This window comes from Alternaria rosae (assembly GCF_020736505.1).
Source record: "Alternaria rosae strain MPI-PUGE-AT-0040 chromosome Unknown BKA58scaffold_1, whole genome shotgun sequence".
Taxonomy (NCBI): Eukaryota; Fungi; Ascomycota; class Dothideomycetes; order Pleosporales; family Pleosporaceae; genus Alternaria; species Alternaria rosae.
The window spans coordinates 1,043,127-1,065,189 of NW_025763570.1; the positions used below are offsets into that span (position 1 = coordinate 1,043,127).

Genomic DNA, 22,063 nt, shown 5'->3' on the forward strand with positions numbered 1-22,063 from the left:
CACGTACATGATGCCATCCAACTGCCCAACCACCTCTGCCAAGCGCGACGATGACGCGTCGAAAAACGTGACAGAACTGATCCACCAGCGGTTTCAAAGTAGCCCCAAAGATGATTGGGGACGATTGTTAGAGTGCTGGGGCTATGATGACTGTGGAGATTGTCATCGGAGTGAAGGCCATTGCGGGTGGTGTGCGATTGTATGTTTACATCTCCTCAATAGTCGTCTCTTGCATTCATCCCTAAGATACCGTGAACTATTACTGAATCTGTTCAACAGTCCTCGACGTGCCTTCCGTTACCTACGGATGCTTTGTCAAAAGCTTTCCCTCTCCTTTCACCCATTCGCTACGACTCGATATGCGCTTTGCCGTCAGAGCGCTTTGAGCTGCGTACCTCGGGGTTAGGCTGTCAAGTATCCACGATCACTTTCTTGACATCAATCGTAACGATATTCTGTACACTCTTTGGCGTTCTAGTACTTTATAGTCTCGCAAAATGTATCAAGTGGGTTGGGCTGGGTGCGAAGGCGAGTAGAGGCGGCCACGCGCTCTATGAGGATGGAACTGAAGAGGTATGGGTCAGAAGAAGTGAAAGTTGGGGGAAGTGGTGGCGAAGGGTGAACGGCGAGCAGAAAGAATTCGAGGTCGAAGAGGTGGACGAAGGGACGCGTAAGAGAGGCTATTTTTGGTGGAATACGAGGGACGCAGAGAGGAGACCATTGCTTGAGTGAGGGGATATGACAACGCCATTCAGCTTGTCTTGGACGACTCAGGTACACTGGCGTTGCATTCATTCGAGCAGTTCGGCTATCTGCGTCACCACCGCCTGCTCTCGTACTCACCCAACCCTTACCACATCTCCGCGTCTGCCTTGCCGACTACTTCATTGTCCAGATACGTCCGGTCTTTCACCTCTTCTCTCTGAGCAATATCACCTGCTCTCACCCAGATCCGCGTCCGAGCTTTGGCGCACTAAGGGCATATAAACAGACTCCTCTCCGCCTAGCCCATTTCCTCCACCGTACACCTCGACAATGCCGCGGTACCCTGATCCCAAACAATCCATTAAATTCACAATCAAGAAACTACAACAGACAGCCACTCCACTAACGATGCTTCGGATCCCCCAACATGGACGTCCAGGCCGAGCCAATCCGATGAGTATTCCGGGCTCGTTCAGTGAGAGCGACAGCGACGATCACCTCAGCGCCGCTGCTCACACTCCGCCAATCTCTGACGAGTACTTATCGCCTTCTAGCAGTATGTCTCTCGAGGTCAACACCATTGGTTTTCGATCGCTCGAGCAGATCACTGAAGAGGCAAATATGTGTGCGGCATCCCAGCTTGCGTTCGACCACGACGATGAGGCTTTCGCTCAACTCGAAGTCCGCCTCGAAGAACTCAACGCTGAGTATGAGCAAGCTCTGGAAGGTCAACCTAGTAAAGACAACATCCACGACCCCGCGCCGGACGCCTTCAGTAATGAAAGCGAAGAACGCAATGAGCAAGGTCCCGCTGGAGACGTCGCACAAGGCCACAACGAGGATGATGCGGTAGTCCAAGCGATTGTCGGCCCTTACGAGACGGCAATGAAGAGCTCTTTTGACATGGCCCAGAAAATGGTCAGGGCTGTCCCTTCGGCCGTCAGTCGCTTCCCGGCTACCAACAACTTCCGTTCAACGATCAACTGCCCCTATGATGTCGCAGAAGGCATGCTCAGTTATACTCCATTGGACTACTACAGGAACTACCGACACCAGGTTGAGACACAGTCACTATCGAATAACGACACTGCTGCTCCTCGCTCGCCAGAAGTCAAGGTTGCCCCTTCTACTGCACGCCTTGATGATCAGGGTGAAGAGCAGTCCCTGAAGAAGAAGTGGAACACTGTTAAGCTCAAGTCTGGAGACGACGATGGCAACAGTCCTATTGCAAAGCGACCAAATCTCCGTTCGGCAGACGAGAATACTTTTGTCCCGAACACTACGCCATCCTCGGGATCGATTCGTGCTCGTGTTGTAAGCAGGGCATCTAGGCCAGCGCCTCCTGAGCTCAGGACTTTTGAGGACGTCCACCGCCAAATTCGCGAACAAGATAAGTTGACCGCCGACAACCTTGCTGCTCAACTTGAACTTCCTTTGTCCAGCGGCCCTGCAGCCCAGCAGTCTGAGGCTGTTCATTCACATCCAAAACGCGTTCACCCGAAGAAGAACGCATCCAGCCAGTCATTGCTAGAGACCCATTCGGGTGCCTCCACAGGTCAAGTTTGCAATGTGGAATATCCTATCCCCAACGAAGGTATCTCGCGCTATCCCATCCCTAACGAGGGTATCTCAACCATACATCTTCTAGATCTTCTTGATAATTCCGACATTTCCGATATCGAGTTCGACATCGAAGATGACTGTGTTGAGGTCAAGAACGGCGATGCGACTACGGAAGCTACTACTTTGGAGCCGCGTCAATTTGTTCCGACTGTTGCGAAATACAAGAAGCAGGCTTGTTTATACCCAGATGGTCTCGAATACGTCATAGAAGAGTACGGTGACTCCGACGCCGGTCCGGTTCCAAACGTCCGTAAGAGTGATCAATCGAAGAAGTCTTCTGACGTCGAGACCGCTAGTGGCTTTGCTTCTGCTGACAGCACCCCCGCACCGGACGACGCTATGGTGGACGAGTTTCTGGACTTTACTGCCAATGCCTTCTGGCGCGATGAAGCCTTCGAGATCCTTCGTATGTGTGGCGCAAATCTGGTTGCTGCTGTCTCCATATACCGCAACGCCCGCAGTCTTGATCATATCCGACAGATGCTGAGGGTCTGGCTCGCACCACTTGAGAATGGCGGATTTGAAGCAGCTGATCGTCCGGTTGAGCAAGTGAATGATGTGGACTTCTCAGAATTGCGGATTTGCTCAATCGAGAAGGCACCCGCAAGCGTCAGTGGTGACGAGCCTACCGGAGCAAGGATGAGTGTGCGAGATGCCTATAAATTGCTCGGTCTGGAAGTCTACAGCTCTGTGGACCAAGCCACACTGATGAAGAGCGTTAGGCCAAAGCTGAAACAGCACGGGCCAGCCTCAGCTATGTTCCAACTAGAAACACAGCTGTACCAGGCTTTTGCCACCGTTACCCAGTACCAGAATGAGATCGACTGTTGCGAGCTTTCTTCTTCATGTGCGTCACCCTGGACTGAGGAAATGGACGAAAAGCTCATCCGATGAATGACTGAAGACGCCAAGATCACATGGACTGCTATCGCTGGAGCCTTAGGTATGACCGTGAAAGAGTGCAAGGACCGTTTCGAGGTCCTTCGACCTCCAGAAGGCAAGGCAAGCTCCACAAAGGAAGACAAATTCAAGAAGCAGCAGGACAAGGCCAAGGACAAGACGGACGCTGTTCGTGCAGCCCCCTCTGCCATCAGCGGCGACCATGGTGGTTCACGCGATCCCTGGGCCGATCTGTTTGGAATGCCTTCGTCAAGTTGCGCATGGGAGTATGATCATCCTGCTTGGCTGACAAACCCCGACTCCCCGCCTGGTAATTGGGGATCTCCTGAACCAGATCCACAGAGCTCAGGAGACGACGCATGGGCTTCCATTAGCAACCGTGACGACCCCAATAACGCCCCCGAACCAGAAGCTCCTGCATCTACTGACTATACCGTCACTTATTGGGCCACCGTCGAAGCTGGCGACAAGACTATTCACATCCCCATCGACAGCAGCAACGTCTCCGGTCCCGAGAAAGAGATCATCGATGGCAGCATTGAAATGAAGAAGATCTGGAAGTGGGCTCAAGAGAAAGGTCTCAGCGACAAGATCGGCCTTCAAGACGCTTTCGATCTCGCCAAGGATATGCACTGCGAGGGTGAAGTCGACCAGCCAGTCGGTGAGAAGCCTGAGCGTGCCACCAAGGCCCCACGTGCTACCAGTCGCAGCCGCAGCCGCAGCCCATGTCCACGGCGGGCTCCTCCCGCTGCAGATTTCCTTGATGTGGACTATATCTACCCCTCTTACGTTCGCCCGATGGTCTCTCCGATGAGTCCGGTCAGTCCGGCCCACGAGGAGACGCATGGTGACTGGTGATGCATGGTCTTGTTATCCTTTTTGGCTTGACGTCTTTCAGGGTGTGGAGGCTTCTGTCTCCTACCCTATGGACTCACGAATGATTGTCCGTGCGATGGCCTTGCTTTATTTGTCTTTTTCTTGGATACGGGATCGTACATATGGACGAGATCACGGTAAAGGGTCATCGACTTACAAGGCTAAAGGATGTTTGTGATAGGCGAGTTTTGCATTAAAATGGGTAGTTCGGATAGGTGCGCTGCTTATTGCCATGAACGTGTAAAATATTTGTAACCTTGTCCCTCACCCTGCAGTGATATCATCAACCCCAGCATTAACCTCTAGAGATATGTAAGGCATTTTAGGCACTTGGTATCCCCTCGCACCAGGGGTTTTACCTAAGGTGAGCTGCAAACTAGTTTGATGTGGACGTGTGGTAGACCGAGAGTTGTTCGCGATGCCGACCAGCCCCACACTCTATTCGTAAATTAACGTTCATGCAGATCCATACGCAACCCACCCATGTTCGAGTATGCTAGCCCAGATTATCTTCAACGGCAGTTCAGGTAGCTGAAGAGTTGTTGTGATTCCATAAAGCTGGAGGATATGCGACAGATACCACCACTATCCCCCTTCAACTCTGCACTGGTACTGTATTCCAGGAGCCTCTGTCCCTCATAATGCGCCCTTCAACCCTCCTCAGCGCCACAGCGCTCCTCCCCCTCGCAATGAGTGCCTGCGAGCGGGAATTCCTCGCGGCCTTCACATCCCTCTACCTCTCCGCCCAAACCATCGGCAACTCCACACTCCTCACAAACTACATGCTCCAAAACTTCACCTACACAGAGAACTTCAAGCCCGCAAATCTCTCCGCTGCAACATCCATCATCAACACGCCCCTCAACAGCACCAATTCGCGCGTCTTTCTAGACCCGTATCTCTGTAGCGCGTTCACCGAGATCATCGTGGCAGAGTCAAGCCATCCGTATGTTCTCGGCGTGCGCGTGGAGGGAAACGGCAAGTTTGTGACCAAGATGGAGACGCTGGTTAGTGATGAGGGGGATTGGTTGTTCAATGCTACTGGTACAGCATATTGGAATGGCATGCAGAATTGGTCGCCTATTCCGCTTGCGGATCAGGATACCCGCGAGGTTATCAAGGCGGCTGGTGATGCGTATTTCGATCGCTTTGGTAACGTGAATGTTACTATTCCGTTTAGTACGCCTTGTGCCAGGCTCGAGGGAGGTGCGTATACTGATACGAGTATGACGAATGGCGAGACATGCTCTCTGGGTCTGCCGAGTACGGTTTATGTGCAGGATCGCCGGTACGTGGTCGATGTCGAGATGGGGAGTGTGAATATCTATGTGGGGTTTCCGGGCTTGGACAGGGCGAGTGAGACGCCGGCGCCTGATAGCCATACTTTCCGCGTCGAGAAGGGGAAGATTCGGTATGTGCATACTATTTCGACGTGTGAGAATTTTGGGTGTGGATTGAATGGGACGTATATACCGATTGGCGGTGGGAAGAAGATGTCGAGAGGTATTGCTGCTCCAAGGCTTCGAAGGACAAGACGCGCGTTTTAGGATGACGGCGAGACTGGTTGAAAATGCGTTGTTATAGCTTGCGTCGCTTCGTCTGCTACTCTATACTCGTACCCTCAGGTTCAACCCTGTGATACTCCACCGACCCACTACCAATATACAACTGCCCAACAATACTGCAGTTCCCGCGAAGATCTGCGCACTGAGATAACCGCCGCCATTACTTTGTATCAACGCTCCTGCGATTGGTGGGCCGATAAAAGTACCCATCCCTACGATAGCAAGACCTTGACCGTTCCTCGTGCCTACCTTACTCATATCCTTTGTCAACGTAGTCATCACAGCCGGGAAGATACCCTGGAACCCCGAGACGAAGAAACCATAGCACACCGCCCAAGCGTAAAGGCTAGGCTCGCTATTAACCAGAGGCCAGAAATACAGTACAAAAGCGGAGACAAAGCAAAAGGGTATCAGGATGTTGTACGGCCCGGTATACTTGTCGGCGAAAAAGGAGGGTACGATACGGCCAAGGACACCGACACCGTTCAGTACTAGCAGAATGTTGATGGAGGTGCCATATGGTAGATCAAGAATGTCGATCGCGAACGACGAGATGTAGTAGAAGGCGAAGTACTGCCCGAGGGCGATGAGGAAAACTCCGAGCAAGAATACACTATACGGCATTTCTTTGAATGCGCTGAGTTCGAGCACTGGGCCAGACTTCCTCGGAGGTAATCGTGGTTTCAACAGCGAGCTGTAACATATCCCCACAGCTAACATCATGAAAGCCATCACCCTGACAGTCCACGGGAAACCGATCCGGGGAACCAATTGTCGTGCGATCGTTGGGTAGACAAGTCCACCCGTCGCACTACCACTAGCCATGATTGCGAGTGCGACACTCCGATTCCTGGCAAAGTATGTGCTGACAAGTCCCAGGACGGGCGCAAACTGCATCCCGTTTCCGACTCCATTCATGACACCCTGTGCAAGGAAAATTTGCCAGTACCTCGTACATAGACTGGTCATGAACATGCCGAGGCATGAGATGAGCATCCCAGGGATCACAGACCAGTAAAAGTATCCCGCATCGAAAAGACGCCCGGTCAACATGCCCAGCGAGAAGTGGCCGAGCATCTGGAAGCTTCCAATCCACGAGACTGCTGATGGTTCAAGACCTAGGTCGAGCGTGTAATATTGTTGGAAGACGCCGAATGTCGCAATCATACCCCACGTGTTGAATATAACAAAGTGGCCCATGAACGCCTGTACCCAGGCTTTGGTGCCCCCATCGGGCGGTGGTCCAGGGTCGATGACGGATGCATTCGAACGAGCGGTGATAGTCTTGGCCAGGCCGATCACCGACTTCTTCGTACGAGAGGTCTGGGAGGCGTGTGTTGGTATCCTTTCGATCTCCTCTTCTTCGCACCGGGATGCTGGTCTTGATGGAACTCTTATTGAGGCGTACGATGCGTCATGATGGCGTTCGGTGTCCGCTTCTCCGAACTCCGATATTGTACCTTTCTCCACATCGCGATTGGCACTCATCTCAATGGATCGGAAGGGATGTTGTCAGCGGGCTGAGATGATCAGGAAGGCAGAAGAGAACAGCTTCCAAGAAGTGGTGTGGCTGGTGGGTGGGTATTGGAAAGAAGCGCATCCTTCGGTGTTTTATCCGACGGTCAACCATCTTTTCGACTCATCGTCCCCACTCGCCGGCCGCGGAGGCTAGTTGAGATCCGATACCATCTTGAGCTTGGTTGTTGAATCTGTATGCATACTGCACGCAGGATGTCCAATTGCGAAGCTTTGCCTGGGAATATGGGGAAAGCTTGTGGCTGCTTCCCCAAAAATTCGGCGTTATCACCGCATTGGTAAGCTTTACGCTAAGCGGATCTGGTGGCCGTGTCGTCGATCTTCAAAGCGCGCCCTATGGGTCTCATCAAGTATTGCCGCACGACACTACAATCTACATCATGATATAAGAGAAACTTGACTTTCGTGATCATTTCGTATAATTGCGCCCTTGGAGCTAGGAACTAGACTCTGTCGGCTTTGGCGACCAGGACATATGGTAACCTCAATCAGACGTGCTTTCGCCACCATCCTCACCGCTTTATCATCCACGTCGCAATGTCGCTACGGAATGGAACGTGGCATATGACAGTGCAAACGTCTCTCCGTAGAATGGGAAGAAGAAGTGCGCGTCGTGGATGGCGTCAGAATGGCATCGCTATCTAACTCGTGCATCAGCAAGCATACCTAGATAATAAGCAGGAACAAGACTCTACACACCAGCTAGAGACTGCGCATCAGTCTGGACCGGCACATCGCCGTTCTCGATAGTATCTTTGGAGGACACAATTCAGCTCGTAATAGGTGACGCGTCGAAACGTTTCTTGTACAGGCATTGCTCGGAATCCTCGCACATCCATTCCGCGATGTTGCACATCTCGTTGAAATTGGGAAGGCTCTGGCGAGCATAATGAGCGGAGACGTCATATGGGCGCAATAAAAGACTGCCAGCATCATATATGCAGTTGTCGCGTAAAGTGATCAGCTCTCTGTTGACAACCCGACCATCCTATGTGGTTTACAGGTGGGAAGATTTGAAGACAAGAAACGGCTCCAAATAACCAGTGAGACTTCGCAATGATTCGACGTATCTTACCACTTTTGGTAGCCACCTACGAGCCTCTTTCAACATAGTGAGAAACTCTCGGTCGACTTCTGATCCAATTTCAATGATAACGGGCCATTGGCCTTCGCTCAAACATTGATTATTGCACGCTGCATTTTCTAATGCGTTTATTCGATTTCTCGAGTACATTGACAGAAGCTTGGATGGTGTTGCGGTGGATCAGGCGGAACGGTGTTTCGCGACATGGACTGTCTGTGATGGATGACATATCGTGGATACAGCTGTTCCGATTGATGTGGAGGAAAGCTGTTATATGGGAGTGTAGAACAAAAAGTCGCTAAATCTGAAACAAACGAATGGAACAAAGAGAGTTTGGTGGAAGAATTGGATCGAAGCGATGGCAGGGACTTCGTGACGACGGGGAACGCGCAAGGCTTTGTGTCTTTCGGTGGGTTCATTATGACAACTAAGGGCAACTGTCGAAGGCTCCCGGAAGACAGTCTGATGCGAGAATGTAACTGTAAGCATGGCTTAATAGGGTCTTTTCGGACCCTTCTCTTACCGAGTTCAGTTCCACGGTCCATCATCACGAACCTCTAGATGACGCCAGAGGGAAATATCGCGGAATTTGGCAGCTATCAAGCTACATTTCCAATAGACTGACTATGCTAACTCAACGGAGCAGTAGACGCATACCCGATCTGTCTAAGTCGGCGCAATACGCCTATCCTAATGTACTTTCGACATCACCAGCTACTCCACGGTATCTCATACCTTCACACGCTCCTAAAAAATCAAGGACGCTCTCGGACAGAAGCAAGATCAAGGTCGGGTTTTGGTAATGAGTATGGAGCAAGTCGAAACCCGCAATTGTGAACATTACGCTCCACCGGGTGCAATAGATCAGCCGCCATCACAGAACTGCGATAAGCCGCACTACTTCACCATCAGGTAATCTTTTACATGCTCGAGAACCATACTGAAGGGTCAGACAGTCTGTGTAACTCTACTCGAGCGACTCTCACTGGGACGACGGAAGCGCGACGACGAATGACCCGAACCGTTTCGACTCACCGTCGTGGCCTGGGGGAACTTCCAATGATTATTCATTGACTCTATTCGGTGATGAAGACTGCAAGTAGATGAATAACGGAGAGAATTACCGTAGCGCGTGGAGGAGGGAACGAGATAAAGGAAGAGCAAATATGCGAAGAAGGTAATTTCTACAGGCTGATACACAGTAGCTTCCTAACTATTCGAGACAGCAGGTAATTAGGTGGCGTTATTCATAGAATATGGTATACAAGAGGATTAACGTTCGAGTGTGACATCTACTCCCCCAGAGAGGCATGTGTGTTCAACATCGGTTGCTTGGACCACCGTCGATCCGATATAGACTCGTCCAAATCCGCCTTATCAGCACTTCTCTTCCTCCCTGAAGGTGGCGGCGTAACAGCAGAAAGCTCTCTCCGATTCTTCGATACGAAGTGTGCGATATCCTTAAGCGTTGGTTTGCCCTCTTTCCTACATCCCAGCCACTTGATGTTGACCAATGGTAGCCCTTTACTCGAGAATAAGGCCGGAAGCTCCTTCGTCAAGTATCGGATCTGCGACTCGTCAATGGTTTCATGTTTCAGCGCAAACCCCAGATGCAGAAAGCGTGCGTGGGACGATATGCTAGATTTCTGCGTCGGACGCTCATTCTTTGGCTTGAGCTTCCTCAACTCAATGTGTCGGCTACTGCCTGGGATCCGCCGCCATAGTCTCGGAGGTGAGTCAAAACGTTCCTTTGCCATGCGCTCGACAAGATCGTGGGTGTCAAAGTAACTGCCATAGTTACCGGAGCTTTCCACGGCTAATACCTTCAGATGTCTAATGAGGCAGCGAGTGAAAGAGTTCTCGCCGGGCTCAGGGGTGGGCGCGCCAATATCTGAGGCGGCTATCATCTCGAATGTTCGACCGTGCTCGGGGACGTTGCGGAGAAGGTCGCTGGCGTAGCAGCAGTCCATGATAGTGAGGACGTTGGCTTTGACTTTCTCAATTAGGGTCCTCTCAGCTTCGTTCCAGATTGCTCGAAGGTCATTTTCTACATCGTCAGTCCTGGCATTGCTGTTAGCTAAGCGCCTTGGATTTTGCGTTGGGATATGTACGGTGAGAACTCAAGGACCTTGAGAGCCTTGTCGTAAACACCATGACCGGCGTAGTATACTACAAGTAGGTTGTTGGGGTCATCGTGCTCGTACACCCAGCGATATATCTCAAGCTCAAGCTGGACTTGCGGGTTCTTCTCTTCTAGTTGTAGCTCGGTTACTTCGTAATTGAAGACCTTTTTGAAGACATTCGTCAGGTCGTCGACCTAGTGGGTGTAGAGTTAGTATTGCAACACCAAGACAATCAGACGAAAGGTTATTTCCATACCTCTTGCCGCACGTTCAGCTGATCTATCGCATCTTGCCATTTGATCACCAAAACATGTACATTGCGGTATCCATCTGGCAGATCCAGATGCTTTGCGATTGACTTGTCCCAGCATTGTTGAAGTTTCGCTTCATGCTGATCATCTCGAGCAGAGCGAATTTCTCCAGGGTTAAGGCTCAACGGCGAAGGAAGGGAGCTAGTGTCGTTCACCGATGATATAGGTGACAGCGGGTTGGGTACGTCGCAACAAATTGGCGATGCCATGATGCGAGAATAAAGGGAAGTGCGAATGGTGATCAGGGTTGACTCCTGTTGACGAACGTGCTACACGTTCGCATATCTAGCCTTGTTACACACATTTTCAGCCGCGAACCTGAGGCTGTGCTTGTCCGCTGCCCCATCATGCCTGTCAGCCACTGAATATATTGATTAGCCAGCATGCAGGTAATACTAGCCACACGATCACGCGGAAGGTCCTCCACGCTCCAAAGGGCCAATGCTTCTCGGACTCCGCCTCGTAGAACGCCTAGTGTTACGCGATTATTGGTGGGGTTAGGATAGGCGAACGATCAGTAACATCAGACAAACTGCTGCCTGCGAGAAAAGCAATGATGGCTCACCGGCACGCTGCACCTCGCCCACTATTGCGGCAGCGAGTGGCCTTCAGCTGAAGATGGAGAGGGCGTTAAAAGCCTTGACTCAGCCTGATATGAAAGGCTGACAGCCAGGCCCATCTCCGACTCTTCTTACTCGCAGTCATGACCGACGAAGGACGACAGACAACGCCGAAGGAGCATATCGATGACCAACAGCAGGTATGGCCCTATCTACCAGTATGTTGTGTGTTGCGCACTAACCATGGACAGACAGGAAAGGTTGCGAGGGAGCGCGCAGGGGTAGTGAAAGGGAAGGGGGCTGAAGTAAGCGCCATGCACGCCCCTGTCAAATAAGCCTAAATGCTGATTGGTCGCAGATCGTCGCAAAATATGTTACGGGAAAGAATGTCCAGATCACAGAAGTCATCGAGAGCAAGCAAAAGAGGAAGAAGCTTTATGTTGCGTTTAGCCGGAAGACCTCGAACTCGAAGATGGAGTATCAATTGACTGAGACAAAGGACGATACCACAAAGCTCTACAGGAACGGGAAGTGGTTTCCTGAGACCGAAGTCTATGTGATCAAATGAGACACCTGAACCAATCAATGGAACGAGGCTTGACCGGTGAAGAAGCACATCGATATTTAGTTCCCAGCTGAGAATGTCAACTATTTTCGTCTGTTAAAGACCTTTCTCATGTCTTCTATCGTCTGGTAATATCTTCATGCCCCAAACCCTTCCATCATGACTTCTCCTCCAGCATCACCGGTTGAGAAGGAGTTCTCCAGCCCTTGTGCACGGTACTCCAATGCGTCTTCATCATCCACTCTCCGTTCCAGTACAACTCTAAACTCGCTGCGACACGTAGCAAACAGCTTCGGACTGTTGCTACCGAGAGAGAAGCCAGCCGATGTAGAACAGCAGGCTAAGCCTGAGCCTGCTGTTGGCGAGGACAAAGATGATGAAGAAGATGATGGGCCTACCTTCTCACCCGGTGGGTCAGGCCCGTATCCAACCAAAGTACGAACACTCGAAAAATGTCCGAACGGCTACGCACGGCTCGCAGCCTTCAATTCAAGTGAACAAAACTTCATGCTCTACCGTGGCTTCAGCAACGTCCATGCACGCCTCCTCCTAAGCCTCCAAGCCAGCATTCAGATGCTCGAAGCCGAGCTAGACGACATTGACCGCTTCCACGACACCCTTCCCGAGGCCTCTAAGAAGCGCCTGCGGTCCTGGGATCTCGACGTCGCAGCCTGCAGACAAGAGAAAGAAGAAGCAAAAGAAGACGGAGACGAAGACGAAGTTCGAACGCGAGAAGATATCCTAGAGGAACTGAGAATCAAAGTGAACCAATATGACGAGCTACTGATCAAAGCAAGAGAGCTCGTCTCTTTCCAACGACCGACCGAGCGTGATTACCGAAGCGTGAGGAACTGGTTCCACAATATTGCGCCCCTCGTAGACGAGGAGCAAGATTACATACTCTGGAAAGAGGATATCGTAACGCTCAGACATGGGAGGGAGTGGGCGGGTTTCGACGGTATGGTCGAAGCGATGTTGCATAAGATGGATTGCCCACTCATTCAGGTGAGTAATCTATACATCTCGGGTTTCCGCGCTTTACTTATAACTAGTAGCGGCTCTTCCGGACCGATGATCAGAGGCGCAAATCCACGGACAAGAGGAATTACTACTTTGCTCCTTCGAGGGTGTCGACGCTGGTCAATCTCTTCATTACTATTGCACTTTTCTTGCTACTGGTAGCTCCAGTGTTGGCGATGTATCGTCTCTCCACTATCAAGACGACGGAGTGCGTATTTGCGGCTATTGGAATTTTGATGGTTTTCACGCTGCTGTTTGCTGCAGCTATGTCGCTGCTCACGAAGGCGAAGAGGCATGAGTTGTTTGCTGCAGCTGCAGCGTATTGTGCCGTCTTGGTGGTTTTTGTTGGGTCCACTAACTTCAATTGACTGCGTAGTGGTGGTATGCGTATGCGCACCGAATGCTGGACCATAGACCCCACCCCTATGGACGGCGCCGTAGGCAGCGAAGTCATCAAGAGAAGAGATCTTTGGAGCGGGTTTCCTGGGCCTCACGATGGGGAATGCATAAGTGTTGGTGCCGGCCAGGAGGACCGAGAGGAGGACAGATGAGGAAAGAACGGGTGTTAAGAACTATACCAAACACCTCAAAGGCTCAACATGCCTCAAATGCTTCGCGAGCCTATTTTATACAAGCCCAACGTGCTTCAAAGACCATCAGTTTATGCCTTCAAGTGCTCCTCAAACAACTTCTTCTGCTTCTCCCACTCTTTCTTGAGCTTCTTCACCCTCCCCTTAGCCACATCTGCGCCATCCTTATCCTTGGTCGGAAGACCATCCTCATCCCACGCACTGTATTCCTCAGTCCTGAACATGTCCTTGGGGTTAATCTTCGCTTGCTCCGCAAGCTTGGCCTTCTTTTCCGCCTCCTCGCGTTCGCGCTTGAGCTTGGCTTCGGCTTTCTGACGAGCGATTTCCTCTTTCTGAGAACGAGCGGCTTGCAGTTCGGCATCGACTGGGCGGACCATGGCAGGCGCGTTCTCGCGATCTTCGAGGTAGATGCCGAGATCCCAGAGGTGCGTGTCGCGAAGCTGGTCGCACAGGTCGAGATAGTCCTTTGCTGGTGCTTGCTTCTTGGCGAGGTCTTGTAGAGACTGTTGGAATGTGGAAAGCACTTCGGCGTATGGGACTGCTTCTATGTCTTGTTGCTTCGCGGGAGTGTGCTGGGCGATGATGGAGTCTAAGTTCTCGCTGAGATCGCCGGCGATGGCATGCTGCCGTACTTGATCACGTTCACGGGAAACTGCGTATACGTGCTCTTTTGCGGCTGAAGGAATGTCAATGCCAGCCCAGCCGATTCCACCGTCCCAGGGGTCGGCTGAACCGTCCAGACCGAATATCCGGACCATGCGAGTAATGTAACGAGCGACGTCGAATGAGACATCATCAGAAAGTCCTGCCTTGTCGGCTGAGTTGTATTCGGTGATGAGACTGGAAATCGCACGCATAGCAGTAGGTGTGTCGAAGGAGTCGGCTAGTGCACTGATGTTACATTAGTAGAATTATTGATGCCCATGTTCTTGTGTCTTACTTGTGTACTTTCTCCTTCGCAGATTCGAAAGACTGCTTCACTTTCTCGTCTTCAGCACCGGTCGAACTGATGTTTGGATGTACTTCAAGATCTCGAATCTTGTAGAAGAAGTTGGTAACATAGCTCTCCCATGATGAACCCGACTTTCGCATGTCTGGTGTGATTTCGATGCCGTCATGCCAGCCTCCAAGAAGGAAGATGATGCGCAAACTCCGTGCATTCCAATCACCGCGGCTCAAGGCTTCGCGAATTGTGGTGAAATTCTTCAAGCTCTTTGACATCTTGGATCCTGATATAGACAGATGGCCCATATGGAGGAAATAGTTCACCCACTGCGCACCACCTTCCTTTTGCCAGTAGGCTTCTGACTGTGCTAGTTCGTTGTCGTGGTGCGGGAAGCAAAGATCGATACCTCCGCTGTGTATGTCCATCTGTTCGCCTAGAACGGCAGAAGCCATAACGGAGCACTCAATGTGCCAGCCCGGTCGACCAGGACCCCACGGGCTCTTCCATGCTGGCTCTCCCGGTTTTGATGACTTCCAGAGTGCGAAGTCGGAGTCATTGCGCTTTTCAGAAGTCTTTACGGTTGACAGAGCACCTTCGCCATCTGCTTGCAGGTTTGTGTCGCCTCTGTTCCATGGCTCCAAGCGTGCGTAATGGTTGCCCTTTCTCTTCTCGAAGCTCTCGATGTCGAAGTAAACAGATCCATCCGATGTGCTATATGCCATGCCGTTTTTGATTATCTTGTCTACGAAGGCGACGATGTCATCGCCGTACTCAGTCACGCGAGTGACGACATCCGGATCCAGCACGTTGAGTGCTCGCATGTCTTCGTTGAAGCGCGCTTCGTACTTCTTGGTGAGTGAAGTGAAAACCGAGTGGTCGCTGGCATCAATGGCTGAGCCATACAGTGAGTCGAGGTAAGGTAACAGTACGTCCTCAGCGCCAGCGTAGAAAACCTCTACGTCTTCAGGAGTTGTTTTCGATGGAGCCAACAATGATGTGACCGCTGTGCTGGCCGTCCGGAGATGCATCTTGATCTTCGCTTCCTTGTCGCCCGGTGGACCGACACCGTCGACGGACTTGCCTTGGATGACATTGGCATACTTCTCCGCAGAATCGCTGTTGAAGCTACCGATGTTGACATCCTCACTGAGCAGGGGGAGGTTCTTCTTGACATATGCGTCAAAGGCTTTGATGGTAGTGTTGACAACTTCATCCGTTACTGCTGGGTTATCGGCCTTGAACTTGGCAAGAAGATATTGTTGGCGCCCGCGCAGGATGATCTTGTCGTCAACGTCTGTGATGTTCTGAACGAACTTCAGCCTGTAACCGTAGTAGTGGGCCAGAATTCTCCGCAGAATGTCGTTTGTGACGTAGTTTCGAGCATGGCCCAAGTGTGCATCGTCGTAGACGGTAGGACCGCAGCTGTACCATTTGACTTCTTTGCCTTCGGGATCGATGGGTATGAAGTCATTCTTTGATCTAGTCAAAGAATTCCAGACTTTCAATTTTGCTGGGCTTGATCCTTTTGGTTCCTTCCATGGAGGCTGTGTGCGCGCTGGTGTCGCCATGTTGGCTGTTAATCTTGGCGATATCTGACTCCGATGTATCCAAGTGCAGTTGGTTTTCGGAAGAAGAAGTGGGGAAGGCGATTTGACGGTGCGGGACAAAGACCGGAAAGCAAGTACCATCAATGTGGCGGGAAATAGGACTGTAAGGAGTGACGGAGAACAGTGCTAGTAGTCAGGCCAGGTGTAAGTTGGGAAGCCGCTTACGGTGAGTCAGTAAGTGATGTTCTCGTCACGTTCTGTTGGTGGTCTCTGAGTGAGCAATAAGAATCCCTGTCAGTGAGGGCTTGGCATTCCCCTCCAATAGCGTCTTCGAAAGCTCCCCGCTGAATATCTTTTTGTTCTCTGGAGCTCCGAGTCGCGATCGCATCATCTCCACATCTTTGGTCTGTCGCGACTTCCTACACCCATGGCGACGACACCCTCCCCGTTCCTTGACCCGGGGACTTGTGCGACAGCAAACAACCTTGGTATATTGCAATTGCGCCGCGATCAACTTATTCCTGCCGTCTTGACACCCGAAGCCGATTCCGACTATCCTGAAGGCAAGGTTGAGAACACACGATTCGGCTCGTTCCCACATAGTACGCTTGTCGGGCAGCCCTGGGGTACACAAATCCTCGCGTCACTCGTTGACACCGGATCGCGCGGGAAAAACAAGAAGCGCAAGAGAGACACCAAAGATGAAGGAGAGGGCACACCAGTCGCCGAGCTGGATACGGCGAAGAAGGACATAGTGAAGGCTGCCGCTGCGAGTAGTGGTTTTGCGCATCTCATACCACCTACGCCAGAGATGTGGACGATATCGTTACCGCATCGTACGCAAGTCGTATACACGCCCGATTACAGTTACATCTTGCAGAGACTGCGCGCAAGACCGGGCGACCACATTATTGAGGCTGGCGCGGGCAGCGGAAGTTTCACGCATGCGTCCGTACGAGCCGTCTACAATGGCTACCCTGGGACACAAGCTACTGAGCCAGAGACAAACGGCGACGAGGAGAATGCAGTAGGCATGTCCAAGAAGAGGAAGCGCAAGACGCGGACTGGCGGCGTATACAGCTTTGAGTACCACGAACCGCGCGCACAGCAGCTACAGCTCGAGATCAAGGATCATGGCCTGGATCCTCTGGTCACAGTAACACATCGCGACGTGTACAATGACGGTTTCAATCTCGAAGATGCGACTGGCCCAGATGCCGATTGCATATTCCTCGATCTGCCAGCGCCGTGGCACGCCCTCAAACATCTCACGCGCTCCCCTCCCTCTTCCGCCGCATTGAAGTCCGTCGCTTCAGACCCATCCACACCAGACGAACCCGCAACCGAGGCACCACCGCCAAGTACTTCCTCCTCGAAACCCTTCCGCAGCCCCCTCAACCCGCGCAACGCAGTCCGCATCTGCACGTTCTCGCCCTGCATTGAACAAGTCACAAAGACCGTCTCCGCCCTCCGTACCCTCGGCTGGGTAGAAATAGACATGGTAGAGATCAATGCCAAGCGCCTCGATGTACGTCGTGAGCGCGTTGGTCTGCAAGAAGAAGGTGTCCGTGGAGGTAATGCGCATCCCGCCAATGTCCAAGAAGCGGTACAAAGACTCCGGGACGTGGAAGGTCGCGCGGCAGTATTCCACAGCATGCAGCGTGAGAAGCAGGAAGAAGTCATGCGGAAGGCTGAGGCGCGGAAACGGGGGGAGAATGTGGATAAAGACGGCGTGGGCCAGGGCAAGAAGAAGAAGATGGAAGGCGTACCTCCGAGCAAACATGATAGGCTTGCTCAGTCGAAGAAGGACATGGAGAGCCGGACATTGTTCAAGGAGGGCAGGCTGGTGCACAGGACGGAGCCGGAGCTCAAGACGCATACTTCGTATCTTGTCTTCGCCGTACTACCACGGGAGTGGACCAAGGAAGACGAGGAGAAGGCGAAGAGGAAGTGGGGTTGAGATATGAGCATATGATATCAATGGAAGATACCCAAATTACGAATACTATTCCTCGAAACAGGAGCTCTGTTCCTCGTTCCTAGAATAAGACATTTGCCTAAGACTAACACGGACACCTTCGACCCTGCCATTTGCGGACACCCACTATCCCCAGACAGCATCCTTTGCCCGATGGCTACCACTCCTCCCTGGTGGCGTGCTGATACTGTGCGTCCAAGCCTCGTTCCCATCGATGAACAACCTGTAGTTGACAAAGCTCTGCTCTCCGTGTTCAGGTGTGGTAATCTCCACAGCACCAAACTTGCTGTTACCGTCGGGAAGATACTTGAGGCATACGTCCTCATCATCTGTCTCCTTGTAGGTTCGGAACGGTAGATAGAACATGCTCAGCGGGCTAGTGCTGAACTCATGTACCGTAGCGCTCGTAGGCCACTTGCCATCCTTCGGTGGTGGAAAAGAGGTAGCAGCAAATTCGTGACGGTCACCGCTGAGGACTACGACGCCGATATCGTGCGTGGAAGAGAGGTCCCATGCAGCTTCCAGGATACGTCTGCGCTCATACAGATGTCCGCCCCATGTGTCTTCCGAGCCGAATTGCCAGTTCTTTGTGAAGGGTGTACCAGTTACAATGAATTTCCAGTGAACACCCGGAGGCGGCAATTTGTGTATCCAATCGAGTAGATCCGAGAGTTGCTGGGCACCGAGCATAGTCTTCGTGGGGTCGGATGCATCTTTGCTCGCGGGGGTACGGTATCGTCGCGTGTCGAGGAGGAAGAACTCTGCTGGACCTTGTGTGAAAGAGAAGTATGTGACGCCTTCGCGATGAGGAGGAGGGTTGGGCGCGGCGTTGTAGTGCGTGAAGGCGTCGTAGGCTGGAACTGCTACACCGGTCATGTTGCTGTTCCAGTCGTTGTGAATCTCATGGTCGTCAATGACATGAATCCATGGCAGGTTTTCGCTCACAGCCGGCCATGACGGTGAAGAGTACACCTGTCGGTACTCGCGTCTGTATGTCTCGACATCGCTACCTTGGCGATGTGGCACGTCCACGTAGATGAAGTCGCCGAGGAACAGCATGAAGTATGGCTTGAGCTCTGGCAGCCAGCGCGCTAGGTGTTTCATGCCGGGGAATTCGAGAGGGTGCTGGAAGGGCGTGTAAGGGACACGGGGCTTGATGCAGCTCGAGTGCACGAAAGTATATTTGTTGTCCTTAAGCATCGATATGCGTCCTGGTTTCGGTGCGGTCGTGAAGGTGCCTGATATGTTCCCGCGCGAAGTCTCAACGATGTACTCGTAAGGCAGATCGGGTCGGAGGTGTTCGATGTTCATGACGGTTGTGAAGTCGGTCTCGTTGGTGAGCCAATACTCGGGTTGGCTGGCGCGATGGGTCTTGTGCATCCACGATCGTTCTGTTCCATCGATGGAGCGATAGAGGACCTTCACGTCAAAGGCGTACGGCTCTCGCACCAAGATCTTTGCGCTGTTTTCCGACACGTAGCCGACGCGTGCAAAGCTCGCATCGTGGCATTGGTGGAGTATCGGAGCGCGATAGACGACGTCTAAGGCCATTGCAATCAGAGCCATGTTGATGCCAAAGGTGATCCAGCTCCACATGGCCGAAGAAGGACTTGGAAGCCCAGTGAGTAGTGTACGCAGCACCTTAGGCTCCCTTTCCTCATACTGGACAGTCTCCTGGACGTCAAGCTCTTTGAGTGGCCCATCATCGGCACCGTCAATGAGCTGTACTTCTTCGCTGGAGTCATCGCCGCGTCCGCCAACGGTCTCTTTCACGATGATGTCAAGTTCATCGGATATGACCTTGTACTGCGCCGTGTCCTGGAAGCTGGTGAAGAAGGAGGGGATGTAGACGAGCGTGAGGGCAGTCGCAAGTGCAGGTACGATTGTTGTGGGTATCTGCAGAACGGTCAGCTACATGCATCAGATACTCGTTCTCTCCTCATACATACCCATCGCAGAAAGATCCATATGCTCAGACGGAGTGTCAAAGAGCTAATGAGGGTAAGGACATCGCTCGCAGATGCCATGTTTGCTAAGCGACAAGCATCACTCGGCAGAGGTTTGATGGAGAGAGATGCGCGTCTCGAAGCTTGTGAAAGTGGAGCCGTCGTCACGCCAAACGCGAATTACCATGACGTCGTTGGCACTAACGACGAAAGTAGCTAGCGGTACTGCGCACGCGTCTGTGAACGTGTGACTTTGTCATTCACTCTCACCACGAACTACAGCCATCAGCGATGCAGTATCCCTCGTCTTCTCTATCTCATCGTCACCTAGGTATCATCCATGGGCCTGACACAAAAAAAAAAAAAGACGCGTCTTGCCCATCTGAGGATGCATGCCCGGGCTGAGTTAAGCGACATGCATCTTCAGCTACTCTACCCGTCAGGCTGAGATACTGGCACGTCTTCTTTCCCCGCTCCTCAAATCTTCGCCCCCGACATGCAACATGCGTCTCATCAACACAAGCACTCGGAAGTTCGAAGAGTTCATCGGCACATCAATCCCCACATATGCAATTCTTTCTCACACCTGGGGCGATGAGGAGGTAACTTACAGGGACTATGTTGAAACCCGCGATGCCTCCATGAGAGGCTACAAGAAAATCCTCATGACATGTAAAATTGCGGAAAAGGCCGGTATAACGCATTGCTGGATCGATACCTGCTGCATTGACAAAAGCAGTAGCGCTGAGCTGACGGAAGCTATCAATTCCATGTATCGATGGTACAGAGATGCAAAAGTCTGTTATGTTCATCTAGAAGACCTGGCTCCAACTACAGCGACAAGCGTCGATTTACCGAAATGCCGCTGGTACGCTCGAACATTTCATCCACACTTCTTGTACTAAGCATACTAGGTTCACGCGTGGCTGGACTCTCCAAGAACTGATTGCGCCACGCGACATTCAATTCTATGATGCCAAATGGAATTTCATCGGACTCAAAACGAATCTGATTGATGGCTTGTCGACTATTACTGGCATTGGCGCAGAAATCCTGATGCATGAACAGTCATTGGACCTAGTATCAGTGGCGGCAAGGATGTCCTGGGCGGCTAAGAGAGAAACTACGCGGACTGAAGACATGGCATATTGCCTTCTTGGAATCTTCGACGTCAACCTTCCATTACTGTACGGCGAGGCAGAGAAAGCTTTCCAGAGACTTCAGGAGGAAATCATTCGTTCGAAAGCCGATCTCAGTATATTTGCTTGGCAGTGTCCGCGGCCTCCCGGAATTGATAGATGGACGCTTACCGGTGTCCTCGCGCGATCACCAAAGGACTTCTTCAATGGTTATCTTGTGGAACGCATGTACAGGAGGGAGGCGCATGAATTTGCGATCACCAATGTCGGCATCAAGACGCGCTTGCGTAACCTTTGGGCACAAGACTACGGCTATGTTATGCAGTTGAACAGCTACTCGGCCGTTACGGGGAAACACTTGGCACTAAGACTGCGCAAAGTTGGACCAGAAATGTACTTGAGGGAGGGGCCATACGATCTTTTGGAGTATGCTACTGGCGCCTTCTCAGAGAGGCGACCTGTCGAGCGATACCTCCTTACCGCCATACCGGCAATTCCAAGGTTCTCGGAGTGGTTGGATCCATCGGCAAGGTTCCAGGACGCAGGACGGTTACTACACTTCATGCGACAATCTCCCGTTCGTATCAAGCTTCCATCGACGTTCAAGTTAATGAAGATGTGGCCAGCTGATCGCTGGGACGAAGAAGACCGGCTGTTCTTCGTGTCTGGCGACTCGCGTTGGGATACGTTCCAACTGAACCTACAATATGAGTTCAGTTACGTTGCCAAATCCTCCGATGGAACTGTCACTGAGAAGGCCACAACACTTGAATTTACCCTGTATGCCTTGGGATGGTCTCACATACAGCTCGACGCTATTGACCGTGCTTCATTCGGACTCATAAGCCGTCTAGAATACGCAGAAAGCATTGACAAGATACACCGGTGGATCTTGGAAGAGGAGCCAACCACGGCTGCCATATCCAAATGGTTCGCAGCGGAAAAGATACCCAGACACCAATTTATCCGCTTCGATATACCTCAAACACCTCGTAGCCTGGCCATAAAGATTGAAAGCACACTGCATAACATCGTCACTCTGACGGCGG

The 22,063-nt window shown here is 51.9% G+C and overlaps 11 protein-coding genes across 11 annotated transcripts; 7 read left to right on the forward strand and 4 right to left on the reverse strand.

Annotated features, from left to right (window-relative positions):
* Positions 1-10: 10 nt before the first annotated feature.
* On the forward strand, positions 11-732 carry BKA58DRAFT_304856 (uncharacterized protein; the record flags this gene model as incomplete). The annotated part of the gene is made up of 2 exons (XM_046167033.1): positions 11-199; positions 280-732. 2 exons carry the CDS (start codon positions 11-13, stop codon positions 730-732), a joined length of 642 nt encoding a protein of 213 aa, XP_046030571.1.
* A 303-nt stretch (positions 733-1,035) lies between these two features.
* On the forward strand, positions 1,036-4,282 carry BKA58DRAFT_396065 (uncharacterized protein; the record flags this gene model as incomplete). The annotated part of the gene is made up of 3 exons (XM_046171338.1): positions 1,036-3,175; positions 3,272-4,047; positions 4,127-4,282. 3 exons carry the CDS (start codon positions 1,036-1,038, stop codon positions 4,280-4,282), a joined length of 3,072 nt encoding a protein of 1,023 aa, XP_046030572.1.
* Positions 4,283-4,712: 430 nt separating this feature from the next.
* BKA58DRAFT_6638 (uncharacterized protein) lies at positions 4,713-5,681 on the forward strand. Its single transcript, XM_046175687.1, has one exon. The coding sequence runs from the start codon at positions 4,746-4,748 to the stop codon at positions 5,649-5,651; it is 906 nt and encodes a 301-aa protein (XP_046030573.1). The 5' UTR covers positions 4,713-4,745; the 3' UTR covers positions 5,652-5,681.
* BKA58DRAFT_6639 (major facilitator superfamily domain-containing protein) lies at positions 5,682-7,440 on the reverse strand. The gene has a single exon (XM_046175688.1). The coding sequence runs from the start codon at positions 7,155-7,157 to the stop codon at positions 5,712-5,714; it is 1,446 nt and encodes a 481-aa protein (XP_046030574.1). The 5' UTR covers positions 7,158-7,440; the 3' UTR covers positions 5,682-5,711.
* Positions 7,441-9,338: 1,898 nt separating this feature from the next.
* BKA58DRAFT_372007 (uncharacterized protein) lies at positions 9,339-11,124 on the reverse strand. Its single transcript, XM_046169088.1, has 3 exons — positions 10,669-11,124; positions 10,401-10,606; positions 9,339-10,350 (listed from the first exon to the last, which is right to left on the reverse strand). Exons 1-3 carry the CDS (start codon positions 10,930-10,932, stop codon positions 9,582-9,584), a joined length of 1,239 nt encoding a protein of 412 aa, XP_046030575.1. The 5' UTR covers positions 10,933-11,124; the 3' UTR covers positions 9,339-9,581.
* A 31-nt stretch (positions 11,125-11,155) lies between these two features.
* BKA58DRAFT_372008 (uncharacterized protein) lies at positions 11,156-11,949 on the forward strand. Its single transcript, XM_046169089.1, has 3 exons — positions 11,156-11,483; positions 11,535-11,588; positions 11,642-11,949. Exons 1-3 carry the CDS (start codon positions 11,427-11,429, stop codon positions 11,849-11,851), a joined length of 321 nt encoding a protein of 106 aa, XP_046030576.1. The 5' UTR covers positions 11,156-11,426; the 3' UTR covers positions 11,852-11,949.
* Positions 11,804-13,352, forward strand: BKA58DRAFT_6708 (uncharacterized protein). The gene is made up of 2 exons (XM_046175701.1): positions 11,804-12,853; positions 12,904-13,352. The coding sequence occupies exons 1-2, from the start codon at positions 12,008-12,010 to the stop codon at positions 13,234-13,236; spliced, it is 1,179 nt and encodes a 392-aa protein (XP_046030577.1). The 5' UTR covers positions 11,804-12,007; the 3' UTR covers positions 13,237-13,352.
* A 177-nt stretch (positions 13,353-13,529) lies between these two features.
* On the reverse strand, positions 13,530-15,972 carry BKA58DRAFT_305057 (tRNA synthetases class I (C) catalytic domain-containing protein; the record flags this gene model as incomplete). Its single annotated transcript, XM_046167042.1, has 2 exons — positions 13,530-14,349; positions 14,399-15,972. The coding sequence occupies 2 exons, from the start codon at positions 15,970-15,972 to the stop codon at positions 13,530-13,532; spliced, it is 2,394 nt and encodes a 797-aa protein (XP_046030578.1).
* A 342-nt stretch (positions 15,973-16,314) lies between these two features.
* On the forward strand, positions 16,315-17,983 carry BKA58DRAFT_6721 (S-adenosyl-L-methionine-dependent methyltransferase). The gene has a single exon (XM_046175705.1). The coding sequence runs from the start codon at positions 16,379-16,381 to the stop codon at positions 17,909-17,911; it is 1,533 nt and encodes a 510-aa protein (XP_046030579.1). The 5' UTR covers positions 16,315-16,378; the 3' UTR covers positions 17,912-17,983.
* On the reverse strand, positions 17,984-20,010 carry BKA58DRAFT_6723 (PhoD-like phosphatase-domain-containing protein). The gene is made up of 2 exons (XM_046175706.1): positions 19,879-20,010; positions 17,984-19,825 (listed from the first exon to the last, which is right to left on the reverse strand). Exons 1-2 carry the CDS (start codon positions 19,954-19,956, stop codon positions 18,056-18,058), a joined length of 1,848 nt encoding a protein of 615 aa, XP_046030580.1. The 5' UTR covers positions 19,957-20,010; the 3' UTR covers positions 17,984-18,055.
* A 368-nt stretch (positions 20,011-20,378) lies between these two features.
* Positions 20,379-21,625, forward strand: BKA58DRAFT_407125 (heterokaryon incompatibility protein-domain-containing protein; the record flags this gene model as incomplete). The annotated part of the gene is made up of 3 exons (XM_046172008.1): positions 20,379-20,743; positions 20,790-21,301; positions 21,468-21,625. The coding sequence occupies 3 exons, from the start codon at positions 20,379-20,381 to the stop codon at positions 21,623-21,625; spliced, it is 1,035 nt and encodes a 344-aa protein (XP_046030581.1).
* Between the last annotated feature and the right edge of the window lie 438 nt (positions 21,626-22,063).